This window comes from Archocentrus centrarchus, chromosome 15 (assembly GCF_007364275.1).
Source record: "Archocentrus centrarchus isolate MPI-CPG fArcCen1 chromosome 15, fArcCen1, whole genome shotgun sequence".
Classification (NCBI taxonomy): Eukaryota; Metazoa; Chordata; class Actinopteri; order Cichliformes; family Cichlidae; genus Archocentrus; species Archocentrus centrarchus.
The window spans coordinates 16,181,119-16,200,099 of NC_044360.1; the positions used below are offsets into that span (position 1 = coordinate 16,181,119).

At 39.6% G+C, this 18,981-nt stretch overlaps 2 protein-coding genes across 2 annotated transcripts; one reads left to right on the top strand and one right to left on the bottom strand.

Annotated features, from left to right (window-relative positions):
- The first annotated feature begins 727 nt into the window (after nucleotides 1-727).
- On the top strand, nucleotides 728-12,825 carry hif1an (hypoxia inducible factor 1 subunit alpha inhibitor). The gene is made up of 8 exons (XM_030748218.1): nucleotides 728-1,137; nucleotides 4,143-4,393; nucleotides 4,872-5,020; nucleotides 5,117-5,262; nucleotides 9,089-9,195; nucleotides 10,258-10,321; nucleotides 10,423-10,533; nucleotides 10,830-12,825. The coding sequence occupies exons 1-8, from the start codon at nucleotides 958-960 to the stop codon at nucleotides 10,884-10,886; spliced, it is 1,065 nt and encodes a 354-aa protein (XP_030604078.1). The 5' UTR covers nucleotides 728-957; the 3' UTR covers nucleotides 10,887-12,825.
- Nucleotides 12,826-12,872: 47 nt separating this feature from the next.
- On the bottom strand, nucleotides 12,873-18,208 carry cuedc2 (CUE domain containing 2). Its single transcript, XM_030748738.1, has 9 exons — nucleotides 18,076-18,208; nucleotides 17,277-17,362; nucleotides 17,047-17,190; nucleotides 16,891-16,952; nucleotides 16,679-16,800; nucleotides 16,390-16,557; nucleotides 16,234-16,298; nucleotides 16,102-16,162; nucleotides 12,873-16,021 (listed from the first exon to the last, which is right to left on the bottom strand). The coding sequence occupies exons 2-9, from the start codon at nucleotides 17,348-17,350 to the stop codon at nucleotides 15,875-15,877; spliced, it is 843 nt and encodes a 280-aa protein (XP_030604598.1). The 5' UTR covers nucleotides 17,351-17,362; nucleotides 18,076-18,208; the 3' UTR covers nucleotides 12,873-15,874.
- Between the last annotated feature and the right edge of the window lie 773 nt (nucleotides 18,209-18,981).

An 18,981-nucleotide genomic window follows, 5' to 3' on the forward strand; every position in this document is an offset into this window, starting at 1 on the left:
ACTCAAATGGCCTCCACAGTCACCAGATCATAATCCAGTAGAGCACCTGTGTGATGTGGTGGAATGGGAAATTCACATCATGAATGTGCAGCCAACAAATCTGCAGCAACTGTGTGATGCTATCACGTCAATATGGACCAAAATCTCTGAGGAATGTTTCCAGCACCTTTGAATCTATGCCACAAAGAGATTAAGGGAGCTCTGAAGGCAAAGTGGGTCCAACTCAACACTATAAAGATGTACCTAATAAAGTGGCTTGTGAGTGTATATTTACACTGATTGAGGAGGATGGTCCAAGTGTGGGGTCAGTGCTACCCCAGCCCCACCTGTATAAATTAATATATTTGATGTCCATTGCATTAAACTATTCTAATTATTATAGTAAACCAAAAATCCTGCTAGAATTGCACTACTGTTCCCTGTAATGAAAAACCAACATTTTATGTGATAACATTTTGTGTAATAGAGGAATAAAGTATTTTAGTAAAATATTCATAAAGTCGTTCAACTTTTATCAGCAGACTAGAGGACATAATGTGACTTTTAATCTATCACTGATGAGCTCATTGCCTCTTTGTGACCAAGTTTCTGCAAAACTGCGAGGAAATCAAATACTACAGCTCTCTCTCGTGGTGGAGGCAAATAGCTGCAATTAGAGCATTTAGTCAGTCACAACAGTAGGGGTCGCTGTCCAATGTCCTGGGCATCACATTATCAGAGTGTTTCCCAGAGTATATTAGTTGGTATCGTTTGTTTTGTAGCTGTCAAGAAACGGTTGCACAGATAGGAGGTGTATGTTGTCGGTGGGACTGCGCTGATTTTCTCTTATTAATAACTGTGAATGGAAAGGCTTGAAAGATTGTGCTGATTGTGTAGCATCGTTGGTAGCAGAAACCGGTCTATGGTTGTTTAATTCAGGGGAAGACGGAGGCAGCTAATCAGCGCTTGTCGAGGACCATGGCAGCGGCGACCGTTGTGGAAGCTGACCCGTCGACAAGCGAAGGCGGTGCCGCTTTCTCTGGCGTCCAGAGCCGGGGATGGGATGAATCCCAGCTCCGAAAGTATTCTTTCCCTACCAAGCCCATTCCTAGGTTGTCTCACACGGACCCGAGAGCAGAAATGCTTATAAACAACGAGGTAAAACTGCTAAGTTAGCTTACGGGAACTTTTAACTGATATTACCTGAGTGTTTGCGTCAGGTAATATCAGTCCGTATTATATCAGAAACTACAAAAGCAGCTATGCAGCACAAACTTTATTTTGGTAACAGTTTGACCTAAGAAGCTGTAAACTGGAAAAGTGTTTATTTCAGGTTACCAATGTAGTGATAGTGAAAGTGAACGATCGTGAACAGTCTGTTCAGTGTCCAAGGACACATCCTGCACAGATGTGCCCAAATTTTCCACAACACTACATTAGTTCTGTGTGGTAAACGTATGTGTTGCATATAAATTTGCTATGTTGACCAGAATTTTCAAGCCCTATTCACAGTTCCGCCTTCCCATGTAAGGATTTGGCACAATAAATGTGTTTTAGTGACAGTGCAGTATATCCTAAAGCGACATGTTTCTTCTTCCACATTTGGGCATGTGCGTATTAAAATAAGCAGTCCCATTATACGTGTTTTGTGACTTTGCGTGCAAAGCCGTTTGGTTTGCCATTTTTGTGGCCTAAACACAGAAACGAAACGTGCAGGAGTATTTATAACAGTCCCCTTTCCATCAGCTTCTTAAGGAAACAGCTTTAGGTTTATTTCTAACCGTAACAAATGGAAGTTAAGTGCAGGCTCCATCTGCTTCAGTATAGACGTTATTAGTAATAACGTCTATCTTGAGCAGGCAAACAATAACAGATAATACTTTAACTATCTTTCTTTGCTCTTATTCTTTGTTTACTTTATCTTGAGTCTTTTACCAGGAGGACTATCAAGACAATAGGTTGCTTTTACAGGAGTTTTCTGATGGGCCACTGACTAATCATCTGCAGGTGCTAGGGGATGCATTTGTCATTAAATATAAGTTGCTCTTAATTCACCCTCCCTAATCACTAATCACTTCAGTGTTCTCTCAAAAGAGTTTAATATGCAATGTAGAGCTATAAAGATACTGTTAACCATCTTTAGTTTCCTCACTGAGACGTGGATGAGTATGCTGACACATTTGTTTTTGCTGGGATGCAGTACAAAGCTTGACTATAACTTGATGTAGCATGTGTCCAAATATAGACCATGCAAAATGTCACAGTAGAACTGTGCTTTTCTCTGTATGTAATCATTATTGGTGTGCACAGGAATAGAAATGTGGCATCTTAGTCATACTAATACTTCTCAAAATAAACCAGCTTCCTGCTCTTTTTGTTATTCTGCTGCACACTAATCCATTACGTTTTTCAGCTCTTGAGAAATGTTTACACAAGAATAGTGACATGATAGTAATAATAATATTTCCAGCTTACTCATGTCTCGCACTTCATTTTGATGACCATATTTGGCACAAGAGAAGTGAAAAATTCTTACACATTTTAATCTTATAACTTGCTCCAAGACGGTGCAGACTTAACTGCATTTGAACTTCAAGATCTACTGTGCTACAATTTTCAATCCTTAAAATCTATTTACAAGAGGGTATAATATGTAGCCAAGGTGGGTTAAATGGACAAATTCACTTAGAGATAATCAAATAATAATATTTGCCCCAGTTTATTCATTATCATGGGCATCTTTACACTGAAATTTGATGTTAGCAAATTGGAGAGGTTATTTATAACAAGCTGCAGCTGCAAGCTCATCTGATTCTACCATTAATGCATGAATAAAATGGACACATTGATGGTTATGTGTAATGTAGATCATGGGTTATACTCGGAGTGACCTCTTCAGCTACCACAAACAGCAATAGGAAGCTCCATATGTGGCATGTCCATACTGTCGCCTTAGTAGCTGTTTATTAATAAAAAACAGCCATATTGAAACTACTTGGCGAGCTCACTCTCATCCCCAGTAGTATTAAGGCATTTTGAGATATATTTTAACCATTTAAAAACGACGTACGTAAAGCGCAGGCGTAAAAACTACAAAAAAAAGTATTTGAAGTAAATGGCAGTTTTTTTTTTCTTCTCTCCTCCCCCCCACCTGGCATCTTAATTTGAACACAGACCAAAGCCAAAGTCGCTATATTATTTCAAAAACATTACAGTTAGTTGACGGCGTCAAGGTTGTACAGCATCAGTTTAGTCCTTTGCCACCGAAAAGTCCCCCTGTTGTCCGGTGAAAGTGAAACCGAGAACCAGTGCAGTACAAGGCGTACGAGACACGCGGGCAGCGGGGGCGCGCACAGCGGTGTACGTTCAGTTAGTCACGTAGCCCTCGGAGCTCAGAGTGCTGCCATTTACTCTCCACCGCTGCCAGGGTGCTGGAGTGTATTTGTTTAATATGATATTCAGAACAAATTGAAAACATTTTTGGAGCGGGGGCAGTGAACAGTAATGTGACAAAATCAATATAAGACACGCAGCAGCTGTTAATGTTTATATGTAACCTGTTTTTTTACTTAAAAGCTTGAAAAGACAATGTAGAAGTTTTACTAATTTATTTATTTTTTTTATAAATTAAAACGAATTAAAATTGAAGATTTATCCAATCACCGTAAACTCACTGGCCACTTTATTAGGTACGTTTTGCATGGATTGAACAAAGTGCTGGCAACATTCCTCAGACGTTTTGGTCCATATTGACATGATGACATCACACAGTTGCTGCAGATTTGCTGGCTGCACGTCCATGATGTGAGTCTCCTGTTGCACCACATCCCAAAGCGCACTATTGCATTGAGATCTGGTGACAGTAGAGGCCATTTGAGTACTGTGAACTCACTGTCATGTTGGACCCCCCCCCCAGAAAAAAAAGTGAGATGATTTGAGCTTTGTGACATGGTGCATTATCCTGTGGTCAAAAAGGGATAAGGGATAGGCTGTGAGATTTAAATGATGTTCAGTCGGTACTACGGGGTCCGAAGTGTGCCAAGAAAATATCCTCCACACCATTACACCACCACCAGGAACCTGAATGGTTGATACAAGACAATAAAGTTACATTTTTGTGTTGTTGTTGTTGTGTTGAAATGCTCTTTTATTTGTTTTTCCAGGAACCGGTGGTTTTGACAGACACAAACCTCGTGTACCCGGCTCTCAAATGGGATATTGCATACCTCAAGGAGAACATTGGAAATGGAGACTTCTCTGTTTACATTTCAGAAAACCACAAATTCCTTTACTATGATGAGAAAAAAATGTGCAACTTTGAGAACTTTGTCCCCAAGTCTCAGCGAATGGAAATGAAGTTTAATGAATTTGTGGATAAAATGTATGAAACAGAGGAAAGGGGAGGAGATGAAAGGTAAGGCGAAGTGATATTTTAGTTGGAGCTGTGCACTTGCTGTATAGGAGTATAGGAATATGGTGCTCAGTCTAAACACGAGGTCCTCATTGAAGCTCATACAGCTAAGTATCAGGGACAAGATGTGATTGTGCTGCAGGCATGCTTGACAGGGAGGGGTGTTTACAGTGTAATGCATCAAAGGAAAGTGGTAGCCATGACTAAGCATTTCCACCAGCTTACTCCTATGACCTGACTTGGCCTGGCAGCACATATGCAGATCATTTACTAAAGAGAATTCACTGTTTGACTTGCTGACACTCACAGTGGCTCTTACCTATTTGGAATTACACTGGCTACCTCCTTCAGTTGCTCTTTGTGGTTTAAAGGAGATGCAGTCAGCTGAAACAGAAGGAGCTTGTAAACAAGTTGTTGTACAGACGCATTTATGTTTCAGGCTCATACATTTTGCCTGTGTCCTTTTTTCATGCATTTCAAGGGTATATCTGCAGCAGACGCTAAATGACACAGTAGGAAAGAAGATCGTTGTTGACTTTCTTGGTTTCAACTGGAACTGGATCAACAAGCAGCAAGCCAAGAGAAACTGGGGACAGCTGACATCCAATCTCCTGCTTATAGGCATGGAGGGTGAGGCTCAGGCAGCAGCAAGAAAATGAGTTTTAGCTGTAAAAAGGTATTTTTAATCACCCCTGCATTACATTTCCTGTTAATCTGTAACCACAGGCAATGTGACACCAGCGCATTATGATGAGCAGCAGAACTTCTTTGCACAGATCAAAGGCCATAAGAGATGCATCCTCTTTCCTCCAGACCAGTTTGAATGTCTCTATCCATACCCTGTCCATCACCCCTGTGACAGACAGAGCCAAGTAAGTTGTATTGTAGGTACATGCAAAGATTTCTGTAGCTAAGTGAGAAAGAGATGAATTTTATAAGGAATAAAATGGAGATGACTCTTTAAAAAAAAAAAAAAAAAAAAAAAATCTTAAAGGCGACATTGGTATTTCCCTTTTTTTTTTTTACCGTTTTAAAATAGCAAACAGGTAAACACTGGACATATTTCATCGTTTTTTTGGTTTTTTTTCTCCTCATAGCATTCCCTTTGGTGATGATTCTACTGAGTCTCAGTTGTTGTTGAGATCAATTCATCCTGCAAAACGCTTCTACTTCTATGATATTGTTGATGATTGTTGATGTTCACTTTAGGGAACTGAAGGCAAAATCTATAGTTTGTGCCCCTTGTTGTAGGATATTGTGGATTTTAAAGTGTGTTATCCTTTTATTGAAGCTATCCTTCTCTCAGCTTCAGCTTTTAACATACACTATTGTTGTGTGCTTCCAGGACTGGCTGGTATTTAAATGAATGCATTCTTTCCTCTACCAGTCAAATGTTTCCCGTGCCACTGGCTGCAACACATGCCCAAAGCGTGATTGGTTCACCCCCATTCAGAGAGATGTCCTTGTTGTTCAATCCTGTCTCCTTTTCACTCTAAATGAAAGGCAGACTGCTTACTGCTGTCAGAAGGTTTTATTTTAGCTTTATCACTTCATCTTTCCAAATTGTGTCAGGCTTGTTCAGACGTTAGTTTTGCAAACACGTGCAGGTATTGCTGCACAATAGAACTGTGCACCACCCCTCCAGGGACTGCTCTTCCCAGTCTTTTGCAGTCAAAACAGGTGGTTGGATTCACCTCTAGAACAATCCCTCATGCAATTCTCCTGGAAAGCTTTCCTGGTTTTCCAGACCTCCACTATTTCCACTGCTTATTTGCCTTACACATTTGAGGAAACTGTTATGTTTGCTTATCCTAAGTTGATGTGTTAGAAGAAGGAAAAATGGGCAATTGTAAGGATTTGAGTGAGTTTGACAAGGTCCAGATGTGATGGCCTGACAACTAGGTCAGAGCATCTCCAAAATTGCAGATCTTGTGGGCTGTTCCTGGTCAGCAGGGGTCAGTATCTATCAAAGGTGGTCCAAGGAAGGAACAGTGGTGAACTAGTGACAGGGTCATGGGCAGCCAAGGCTCATTGATGCACATGGGGAGCGAAGGCTGGCCCGTGTGGTCTGATCCAACAGACGGACTACTATAGCTCAAATTGCCAAAGTGGTTAATGCTGGTTCTGACAGAAAGGTGTCAGAATACACAGTGCATTGCAGTTGGTGTATTCTGACACAAGTTGTGTATGGGGCTGCATAACTGCAGACCAGGCAGGGTGCCCATGCTGACCCCTGTCCACCACTGAAAGCAGCAACAAGGGACACATGTTCCCCAGGTAATGCATTGCTTAACTGGGGAACACCGGGCACCAGGATGCACTATGGGAACAAGCAAGCTGTCAGAGGCAATGTGATGCTTTGGGCAGTGTTCTTCTGGGAAACCTTGCATCCTGCCATCCATGTACAGCCTTTCATGGAAACAGTATTCTCTGATGGCTGTGGCCTCTTTCAGCAGGATAATGCACCCTGCCACCAAGCAAAAATGGTTCAGGTATGGTTTGAGGAGCACAACAACGAGTTTGTGGTGTTGACTTGGCCTCCAGATTCCCCAGATCTCAATCCAGTCTTGCATCTGTGAGATGTAGTGGACAAATGAGTCCAATCCATGGAGGCCCCACCTCACAACTTACAGGACGTAAAGGATCTGTTGCTAACATCTTGGTGCCAGATACCACAGCACACCTTCAGGGATCTAGTGGAGTCAGTGCCTCGACGGGTCAGGGCTGTTTTGGCAGCAAAAAGGGAACCAACACAATATTAGGCAGATGGTCATAATGTTATGCTTGAGCGGTATATGTGTGGCACTTTGCATTTTGCGTTAGAGATTAAACTATGGTTTGAGAGGTGTGTATGTATGTATGGCCAACATTTTATACTTATATACTTGTGATTGTAGGTCTTGCAATGCTTCTGGCCCATGCTCACATGGCTAGACTGACTATGCCCATATAAAGCCACACACTTAAATGTATGCTTTAATCGTATATATCATACACTGCCTAGCTGGGAGGGGGAAAAAAAGTAACACTAATAGTTTGTTGGACCAGCATTAGCTTTGACAGCACACATTCACCATGGCATTGTTTTTATACATTCATGTAATGTCACAACATTTATTTCCATTCAGAGTTGCATATGTTCATATTTTGCCAAGCACTTGTGTGGATGATGGGAGAGTTGGACCACTGCTTAAGGTCTTTTCCAGCACATCCCAAAAATTCTCAATAGGAGTAAGATCCAGACTGCCATGGCTGATCCATGTCTCATACTCCCTGAAGCACTCTTTCACAATTCTTTGAGCCTGATGAATCCTTTTATTGTCATCTTGACATATGCTCATGTCATTAGTGAAGAAAAAAAACTTGGAGGGGGGACTGGTCATTCAGATTATTCAGGTAGTCAGCTGAGCTCTTTTTTTCTTCAGGCACCTAATGCTGCTGAACCTAAACCTGACCAACTAAAGCAGCCACAGATCATAACACTGCCCCCACAGGGCTGTACAGCAGGCACTAGACCACCTCTTTTCTTTCCATCACTCTGGAACAGGATAAAACTGGACTCGTCAGACCACATGACTTTTTCCATTGCTATCTTTATGCTCCCTAGCAAATTAAAGCCCCTTTACTCTGATTGGCCTCACTAATGAGTGGTTTTCTTAAAGCTGTACAGCTGTTTAGTCCCTCTTGAGTTTTCTTCACACTGTGTGTGGAAATGCTCCGATTTTCACTATTAAACATAGCTGTGCGTTGTACTGATGATTTGGGGTTTTTTTGCTATTTGATCTCACCAAACATTTAAGTGATCTCCGATCACAAAAATGATTTTTTTCAACCACATTTCCTCCTCAAAGATGACGTTTCACCACAATCCAGGTTTTAATAATGGTTCGGACAATTATTAATCCAGTTTCAGTAGTTTCAGCAGTCTCTTTAGTTAATTCTTTGCTTGATGCAGACCAGTGAATTGACCTTTCTGAAACAGAGTAACCATGGATTGTGTCCTCCAGCAGAGTTATATACAAAGTGAGAAGCTGCTCAGGGCATCAGTTGGTTAAATAAGCTCTTGCCAGTTTAGTGTTCCTAAATATTTGTTTAGTTAAATCAAGGTGGTGAATTTTTATTTTTATTGGCCAGCTAGCGTTTATACACAGTTGCATATAAAAGCAAACTGACAAAATAATAATGCTGATTTTGTAGAATTTAGTAGTATTAGCAGTTAAAACCTCTCATCAGGCAGCTGTACAGAGTCCATGGCTGCTATTTGGTGCCCAAACTTTCCTCTGGACTCCTTTCCTTTCCTTTCCTTTCCTTTCCTTTCCTTTCCTTTCCTTTTTAAATATTTAAATATACTGTAAAAAATGTAGAATACAAAATAATGTACTAATTTTGCTTAATATCTCAAAAAGAATGCTTCATCTTTAACTTTACAGGAGATCAGTTCATCCTCTACTTTCTTAATTATTTGCAGTCTAGATAAATTTTGAGCAGGACTGACCAAACCTTTGTGTATTGCATGTAGAAATATACCTAAATTTGATTACATGGACTTCATTGATGTGATAGCATTTGTGATTTTGTTCCATTCATTTGCCTTCATTACAATAAAGCTAAAAGTAAATGTCTTTAAATTTGTTTATATTTGATAAAGACAGATGCGCAGTATGTTCATGCTTTGTAAATAATTTTATTCATTTCTAGGTTGATTTTGATAACCCAGACTATGAGAAGTTTCCGAATTTTAAAAATGTGGTTGGCTATGAGGCTGTTGTGGGCCCTGGAGACGTGCTCTACATCCCAATGTACTGGTAAGAATAACTTCTCTGTGGTCTTTCTATAGAGCTTATGTGTGCAAAAATTTCTTGGAAGCTTTGTCAGCTGTTGTTTTCATGCTCTCTGCATGACTTTGTTTTATTTAAGCTCTCAGAAAGCTGTTAGAGGATTATCCATCAGGTGTTTGGTTTAGTTGGCCCCATGAATTAGCCCAGAAAAAGCAAACGTGACGTTAATGCTTCATGTGATGGGAGTTCTGTCATTCACATTTTCACATCTGTGTGATTGAGAACCGTTACTCATCCAGTAACGGTTCCCCCTGTGAGGAAGAAGTGCGTTGTATGTCTTTCCTTTACTTTAAACAAATTCTTTTTTCCTGATGTACTGGACAATATTCAATTTAAACAATTCAACAAGGTTGCCAATGTTAGAATCTTTAGGTTGATAAATTGTGTATAAAATGATAAAGGGAGAACTTATTGAAACACCAAATGATTTGATAGCTTGAAATATTGCTTTGCGGCACGTGTTGCGTCCTGATTGATTCTCTTTAGATGGAGGTCTTATTGGTCCTGATCATGGAACAAGTGGTTGTATTGGCTGATTCCCATATTAAGAAGGTGATTGAGGCCTTCTTGTCACTAAATATGGTCAATGCTGTGAAATTCTGATACTTTAAAATATTTTTATGATTTTTATGGCCATGATGACAACAGACAGTGTAGTCATAATCCTACTTGATTCAAACACTTTCCATTTGGTGGTAAAGGAGATGGATTTGTCCTGGATATGACTGTTTGTGAGCCTCCTTCAGTTTTCAGTGAATTTTAATCCTCAGTCCAACCAATGACTTTTTTGTGTACTTCACACATTATAAGAACCTGTGAATTGTGATGGATGGTGAGCCAGATGGGCTACTGTGTCATTGATGTTCTGATTTATTTTCACTTACTTTGACTGCGTATCATTTAAGTATCTCATTTCCATTAATGATGCTGGGGTTAAGTGATAGGAAATTTTAGTAGCAGTTTGGACAGAAAATGTCCCTAAGACAGCCAGTTCATTGAATTTTATTTATATTTTTCTTCTGTCTTCAGGTGGCATCACATTGAATCACTGCTGAACGGTGGAGTGACAATCACTGTAAACTTCTGGTACAAAGTATGTACATTTCAGTCACTGCAACTGTTACTTTAACTTATGTGGTATATTTGCCAGCACATGTTTATTCATGATTGCGCACCTATTTCACTTTCTTCCAGGGTGCCCCCACACCTAAGAGGATAGAATACCCTCTGAGGGCTCATCAGAAAGTGGCCATCATGAGGAATATTGAAAAGATGCTTGGAGAGGCACTTGGAGATCCACATGAGGTAAAAGCAAAGTTTGTCCTATTACCAGTGTACATGATTGCTAAAGTTGCACATGAATGTCACATTGCCCATTTCTAGAACATCAAATAAGAGCCACATTTAGGTCACCTGTTAGATGAAATCCCTGGGGCATGCTGACCCTTCCAGCAACCCAGTTACTGTGAATATTTATGGCTTACCTGATTTTAGTACAAAGAAACGATAAAGATACATTTCAGGACAATGAACATAACAGTGTAGTTAGACTCTGTGATGTGCCTCATCCTAAACAGAAATCCCTTTTTCTTTTACTGTAGGTCGGACCTTTACTGAAAACGATGATCAAGGGACGATATGAGAAGGATCACAGTTAGAACCCAACCCTTAAAAACTGCTGACTAGACTGTGTTGGAAACTGTGTGCATGTGAAGCTGACACTGCTATGTGTGTGTAATGCGCTGTCTTTGGAGCTACGCATCACTGCATGGCAATAAGCGGCCATCATGAAAACATTGTGCTTCAGTCTTCAAGTACCATTGTCATTGAAAAATACAAAAGTAACAGAAGAAACATCCATGAGACATTTGTTTTTTTTCTTTTGTCATATCAGTCAGTCAGTGTTGTCTCAGCAGTCATACAGTTCAAGCTGTTGATTGAGATTGGTACCTTTAGAGCAGCCTCATTATTTCAACCACTAATGAATGAGTCAAAGGGGTATGTACAGTACACATCAGTTATATACAGGATATTTCTTATATACATGGAGTAACAGTTTTGGCTTGATTAGTCAGTTTCAATTTATTGTAATCATAATCTTTATTGCAAAGACAGCTTTACAGTTGAGTTTTTTGGGAATATTTATCTGCATTATCTATGCTGGCTAATGTGTTGCTTTGGGCAATGATCAGCAAGACTTATAGGTTTTAAAAAGATGACATAGGGACAGAGATTAAAGCAGTACAGTAATAGGATTTCAATTTTTTTTTTTTTTTTTAAGGGGGGGGGCAGGGTTTCATCTATTCAGCTGAAGGAATATGTCATGTTCTTTTTAGCAGAGTGATTTTCTTTTTTGCATTAACTGTTCTTACTTTTGTACTTCAAGGACTTTTTAGGGTGGGCTGTTCTACCTGTAACTGGACAGGGGGTACTTGAAATGAGCTGAGCACTGCAGTTTTAGTTGCAATTTTTAAGGAAGAAAATACAGCAAGTTTTTGTGGAAACTTGTCAGAATAATTAAACATGGTGTTGCCTTGGGTTAAAGGGTATAAAACTGGTTTCATTGAACTACAGTAAACAATAGATACATGCTTAAATGCCATTAGTTTAGTGAACTAGCTGGAAGATGGTTGGAATGTAACTCAGTATCAACCATTGCAGTGCAACAAGACGCACCACCTAGTGGTCAGGTTTGCAATTGTTTGTCTTGTCAGAATGTTATACTGAATGCTCCAGAGCTGAAATTAAATGATGCTGCAGTGTGTACTAACATCTAATTCCTGTTGAAAACCTGTACTTATATCTGTAGATGAAATAAAAATGATTTCTACTTTCACATCACCATGTTTTAAAGAGAGTAAAGTGAGAGCAGCTTGAAAGATGGCTGTTAGAGAAGTTTAACCTGCTCTCTAGAATCATTGAGATGTACATTAAATAAAAGGGACATCATTTGTTACACACGGATCAGCCACAATATTGAAATTGAGAAGGTCTTTGCCAGGACTGTGGGGTACATGTCAAAGTAGCATCCATGTTAATGCTCAAACTGTGGTTTCTCAGAACATTGCATTATAATAGTTCAACTTAAATATCAGTGGTTTTAATGTTGTGGCTGATTGGTGTGTTGTGCAGTATGTGCCAAACAACCAGTAGATGGTTATCTTCATAGCATAACATTGGATAAATCAGTGAGGTGAGCTTTAATGGGAATATACAAACATATTTTCTATTTTTTTCCTGTATGTTCAGCCTTTAAACTGCTGACAGTGTGCATTTGTTCTTCTCACAACTGCACACTGAGTGCTAACTGCTCTGTAAAAGGAATCTTAACAGATATGAGACTGATGTTTTGCTAGGGTAATCAATTTATGTGTGTGCCTTGCCTGAAATGGACATGGCATTAAATGTCACAAGAACTTATTTTTCAACTTTGTAGTAAAAATGCTCATTTTCACCCTGGCATTAAGCAGCTTTAAAGGTGAGAATGACTGTTAAAGAGGCATGCTTTTTTTTAATTGATAGATGCCTGTTTTTTTTTTTGTTTTTTTTTTTAATATGTGGTCTTGTTCCTCTGATTAAATTTTTTGTTCTACTGCAGAGTTGTGACTGATTGCTGAAAGCTGTGAAATTAAATCTCTTGATTCTTTTAATTCAGTACCTCATGTGACATGAATAACTAAATACAACTCAAATGGTAGTCTACAAAATTAGTATTTACTATAAATTGTGCGTCAGCAGTTTCTCAGAGCGAGCGGTTACAACTCAGTTGTCACTACAACAGCTTCAGGGGATCCATTCCATGCTCTACACAGTAACACCATCATATAGTATTTAAAGATACCATTGCTGCTGATAAGTACCAGTAACAACACATCTTTTCAACACTTAATTGTGTTACATTACACAGGGAAAACTATATACCACCCATTTAGAACAAATGCTTATAGCTGGTCCAAATGGACGCAGGGGGAACACAAATAGTTTATCTAAAAAAACAAAACCTAGTTTATCCTAAACTACAGCTAACAAGAAATGAGAATCCACTTGTCAAAGAAAAAAAAATCTATCCACAATTACAAGCAAAGCAAACCTCACAGAACACAAATGAGATGAGAGGAACAGTGACAAGAGAACCACTTCGGTAATATGTAAACAGACTCTGAAAGCACATGATCTTCTGTTATCACAAAAACATGATTGGAGACTTTGCAAATCTAAACATCTATATCAAAAATAAAGGTAATACTGTTGGAATGAACTTTAAAATGAAGTTCTCCAGCAGCACTTTTCACTCAGCATTAGGGGGATAAACACGCACACACACAACTTTGTTATGCCAGAAAGTATAGTGCTGCAATTGTTTGTTCACATCTTGAAAAATGAATGTTATACATAATTTACTGATGGTGTTTTTAGCTGGGTAAGGCCTGTGAAATGCACCTCCTCTTTTATTGGGGCTAAGCTGTGATATTATAGCTTGTCAAATCTCACTTTTGTCAGACATTAGGTCAAGTTATTGGATTTTTTTTTAATGTTTTTAAATTCAGTACTTATAAACTAGGTAGCAGAGTTGAAGATGCTAAGACTTTCATTGGGAGTGACCAGAATGGACAGAATTAGAAATGAGGCTACCAGGGGACAGCTCAGGTTGAGCTGTCTGGAGACAAAAAGAGGCAAGGCTGAGGTGGTTTGGACATGTGCAGAGGAGGGATAGTGAGTTATTGGACAAAGGATGCTGAATATGGAGCTGCCAGCCAGGAAAAGAAAAAGACTTCAGAAAAGATTCAATGATGCAGTGACATGGAGAGGGTGACAGAGGAGGATGCTAGGGATAGGGTGAGATGAAAACAGATGATCCGCTATGGTGACCCCTAAAGGGAGTAGCCGAAAGAAGATAACTTATAAACAACTAAAATGGTGTAAAACTTTGCATATTAAAACATCCCATCCTCCCATCCAAAAGGTGATTACCGTAAACAATCAGGACTTCCTCTTATGGACTTAATATAATGTAGCTAAATGGAGTGAAAATTCAAGGCTTGAACAAACATTTGCAGCTCAGTAATTGTATACAATATACAGTTAGGTCCATAATTTGTTGGACAAAAACGCGTACACCACCACAGAAAGACCACAGGAGGCAACTAAAGGCCGTGATCACATAATTTCCATGAGTAAGAAAAGCAACTTCACACTATCTAACCAAGGAGGAGGTAAGCACATCATTGTCACAGTCTACAATCAAGAGATGAATGGCAATACAGAGATGAACTTCTACCAGAACGATGAGGAGAGAAAAGTATAGAGGAGTGTGAAAGTGCATGATCCAATGCATACCAAATTACCTGTTAAACATGGTGGAGACAATGTTACAGCATAGGCATGTATGGCTGCCTGTGGAACCGGGTCACTAGTGTTTATTACGTTGCCCACCGATAGGTGGAGAGGTTATATTTTCAGCTGCTTTTGTGTTAGCAGGATAACTTGGAAAATTATGAACAACAGATTTTGATGAAAATATCTGGAGGCACAATGATTACATTTTGGTGGTGATCCAGGAATTTTTAAAAGGATTCATTACCACTGTGAAAAAGGAACAATATTGGCATATTTGCATCTAACCCTATGAGGATAAGTCAAAATCCTCTAAAAAGAATCACAGTGCAATGTGACTAAAACTTCTGTCATATAGCAAAGTTTGTTCATGATCGAAGGACGATTCTGGATCTAATGATCAAGAATGCTGAAAATTATAGGGTCAAAAAAAAAAAAAAAAAATCACTCCTGTAGAGCAAGATCTAATGTGCAACTAACATCAAAACAAAATACAGATGAACCCAATGGAGTATGACATCACTGGGTGGTATCTATTGCAGCATAGTATTGACACAGAGTTTGGGGTGGGCGAGATATGTGCTCTACTTTTAAAATTGTTAGGCGAATTATTGTTGACCCTCTGAAAATGGGAGACTGTATGAAAATGGCTATAATTCCCAATTAGTTAACGTAAAAATGTGTAAAACCCCTTAATTTAAAGCTGAAAGTCTGCACTTCAATCACATCTTGATCATTTGATTTAAAATCCACTGTGGTGGTGTACAGAGGCAAAAATCCAACGACTGTGCCCAACAAATTCTGGACCTGCCATTAAACCAAAATGTACATAAAAAAAAAAAAAAAGTTAAAACTTCTAATGTCCAGAAGAAACTTTACAGCACCACTAGAACTTACAGAAATCAATATAGGCTCATTCAAAATGTCAGTACAGTTTAAAGAGAAAAATGCATAAGAATAATAAAAAAATTAAACAAAACCTCAATACCGTCAGTGCAACATCAGACCTGCTGAGATGGCTAAAAGTAGATAGGTTACGCTGTTACACTCACACAAGAACGCAAGTCACAACATCCTGACTAAAATATCTGACAAAAAAAAGCTCTTCAAATATAAAACTGAAACACTTTGATCCAATGTTTTAACCAAGGCATGTAAAGGTAATATTTTTCAAAAGTAGCTTCTGACAAGACAGCAGGTGTCATCGTTTAATTGGGAAAAAACAAACAAACTTTAGGCTAATGAAATTAATAAATTAAAAATAGTGTAAACAATATTGTCATTAGCTGCTCTTACAGTACTGTGCTCATCATCAATGGAATCTGTACTTTCTCGCTGGCTTGAGGTTGACGTACGTCTTCTTCATGTCCTCCGCCTCGTTCTTCTTCACGAGTTGATACCGTTCTCCTTTTGTGGTTACCACCTGGTTACCGTGGTACCGAACTAGCTTCTTTGGAGCCTGTCACAACAGAGTGCACGCGAGTTTAAATGCCTGAAACGGATCTGATGTGAAAAACGGGAGTATAACTGGAGACTTACATCTTTGGGAGCGACGGGCCGGTGTGTTTTATTATCTTCCTCCCTGTCCACCAGCATGTACCTGTTAAGATGAAGCAAAGTTACAAACTCAAGGACAATTCTGCTGAAAGTGTTGCTAGCACTCTTACTCACTTCTCAAGGATGCTCTCTTTAAGTTTCTGGTCTGCCAGTGAGGAAATACTCTTCCCATGGTTTACCTGAGATGACAGGATACCATCAAAAACTGATAATAAGGAAGGTAGGAGCTGAAACACAAAGGCAACGTTTCGGTACATATCAGAGACTCACATTAAGAGGTGTGGGACTGAGTTGGACATCTCCCTCTATGATAAGACGTACAGCTTCCTCCATGTCTCCTTTGGCAATAGATAGGGCACTGCGAGCCTCAGTCAGACTACACTTGGGAAACATCTCTAACAGGTGCTGCTCCTGGGCCTCCCACTCAGACACCGGTAGCTGAACAAAGACAAGAATATTTTCGATGGATGTAACAATATCTAAAACAGGACACACAATGATAAAAATACAAATGCAAATACATAAAAAATAATTTGCTGATGTCTGCTGAATTGATAACCTTGGCAGTGGCTCCCTCTGTCTGTGTTTTAAGGCACTGCATTTCTGTTTGTGGTGGCTCACTGGTGAGCTTCAAGGAGATCTCTTCTGTCCTTGCCTTAGGCACACCATTTTCTTCACGAGCTTATAAAAAAAAAAGGGAACAAACAGATTAAAATAGTAGTAGAATAATATAAATATCAAAATCACTAAGAAAATGAACATATGAGACACCTGACGTCCGAGCAGTAGCTAGTTTTGAAGCCAGACTGAACATCATTTCACAGACTTTGACACTGCAGAATAAAAAGAAATCCATTATAACTATTAAAAAACAGAGTACCGATGTTGTGTGGTCTTCCTAACCACCATCCAGAAAGTCTTGTTTACCTGTCAATTTCTGCAAAGCCAGGTATGTAAGCTTCTAACATCTCTGCAAAGACCTCCACATCAAAGTTCTCCTCAACACTCTGCTGGGAGCCAAGATCCTCCAGGACTCCAGTGATGTAAGACAAAAGGACATCATCCAGTGTGCTGCATTGCATGGTAAGAAAAGAAGTTACTGCCAAAGTCACTGAAAAAGATTTTTAAGGATTAACTAAAGCTGAGGGATGGCTTACCTGAGATCTGCATCAGGAATATAAGTCTGAATAAATTCGTGCAGCGCACTGTGTATAATTTTTTGGAGGTCCATTGCGTTCGAATCCTGTGGATTAGAAGACACACAGAGTCAAAGTGCTGATTGACCACGTCAGTTATATACCGAGCAGACCCTTAAATAACCCAACAGCTGTCACCATGCACCAAGTTTGGCACACAATCGGCTCACACTGAAATGAACGCGTTACAAAACCACTTCTTACAAAAGCTTGGGATGCAGCATCTTTTACGCACGATTCAGATCTCAAATCTGGTTAGAGACGACGATGCAACGATAACATTAAAAACTTTGAGGAAGGACTTAACGACATTAAGGAGTTTTATTCCCCGATAGAAAAGCAACCACTAATCTCTGCAGCTGGCAACGCTTTAGCAAAAAACACAACTATATAACGACCCCTCCTTTGTGCTTTGCAGCAGAGCGTTAGCTTTGCAGCTTTTACTTATCCGCTAATGGTTAATTACTAGCATCACGGCTAAGCTATCATAAGCTTTACGATATCGTGTACTGTTATTCACATCACACATTTATATATATCACTCATATTTTCTCAGCATATCTGGTGTCGCTTGATCCACAAGGTTAACCTTCATCTCAATATCTCGTTAGAGAAATAACGCCAGGCGCTTGGCGAACTAGCGCTAGCAAAGTGGGATTTCATTAGCTAACAACAACAACAAAAGCAAGCTAACAGTTAACGCTTAATGCCAAAGCAACCGATGATCCATTAGAGCGGGTTCATATTGAGGAGAACTTACTGTAACAGAAATTATAGAGACATGAAGCTAATAGTTTTCCCCAGATATATACGGGGAGACAGGTCAGTACAGGGGTTTCTATCGGTGATAACTGCAAACCCGCACAGCACGATTCAAAACATTAGCACGTCACTTCCTCTGAATGTAAACCTCCTAGCTACATTTCTTACGATAACAAAAATGGTTCGCTCTGTTTAATGAAACTATACTAAAACAAATAAATAAAAATGTAACCCAATTCAATTCAAACTCCTTCTGAATGGGCGTCAAGAGTAAAAAAACAGAAACAAACAAAAAAAGGCACCATGAACAGAAGAATTCAGATTCTACTGTTCAAGCGATCTGTTCGTCCCCCTTCAGCTGCCAAGACAGACCTGACCCATCGATGCATGGACTCCACTAGATCTCTGACGGTGTGCTCTGCACCATGATGTTAGCAACAGATCTTTTGAGTCCTGTAAGTTGCGAGGTGGGGCCTCCATGGACTTGTTTGTCCATCTCATCTCACAGATGCTCGATTGGATTGAGATCTGGGGAATTTGGAGACCAAGTCAACACATCAAACTCATTGCTGTGCTCTTCAAACCATACCTAAACCATTTTTACATTGTGGCAGGGTTCATTATCCTGCTGAAAAAGGCCACAGCCATGAGGGAATACTGTTTCTATGAAAGGGTGTAGATGATCTGCAGCATTACTTAGGTAGGTGGTATGTAGTACCTGTCAAGGCGACATCCACATGGATGGCAGGACCCAAGGTTTTCCAGCAGAATATTTCCCAAAGCATCACACTGCCTGTGCTGGCTTCTCTCTTAACCTGGTGCCAGGTGTTCCCAAGGTAAGTTATGCACATGTACCCAGCCATCCATGTGATGTAAAAGAAAACATGATTCATCAGACCAGGCC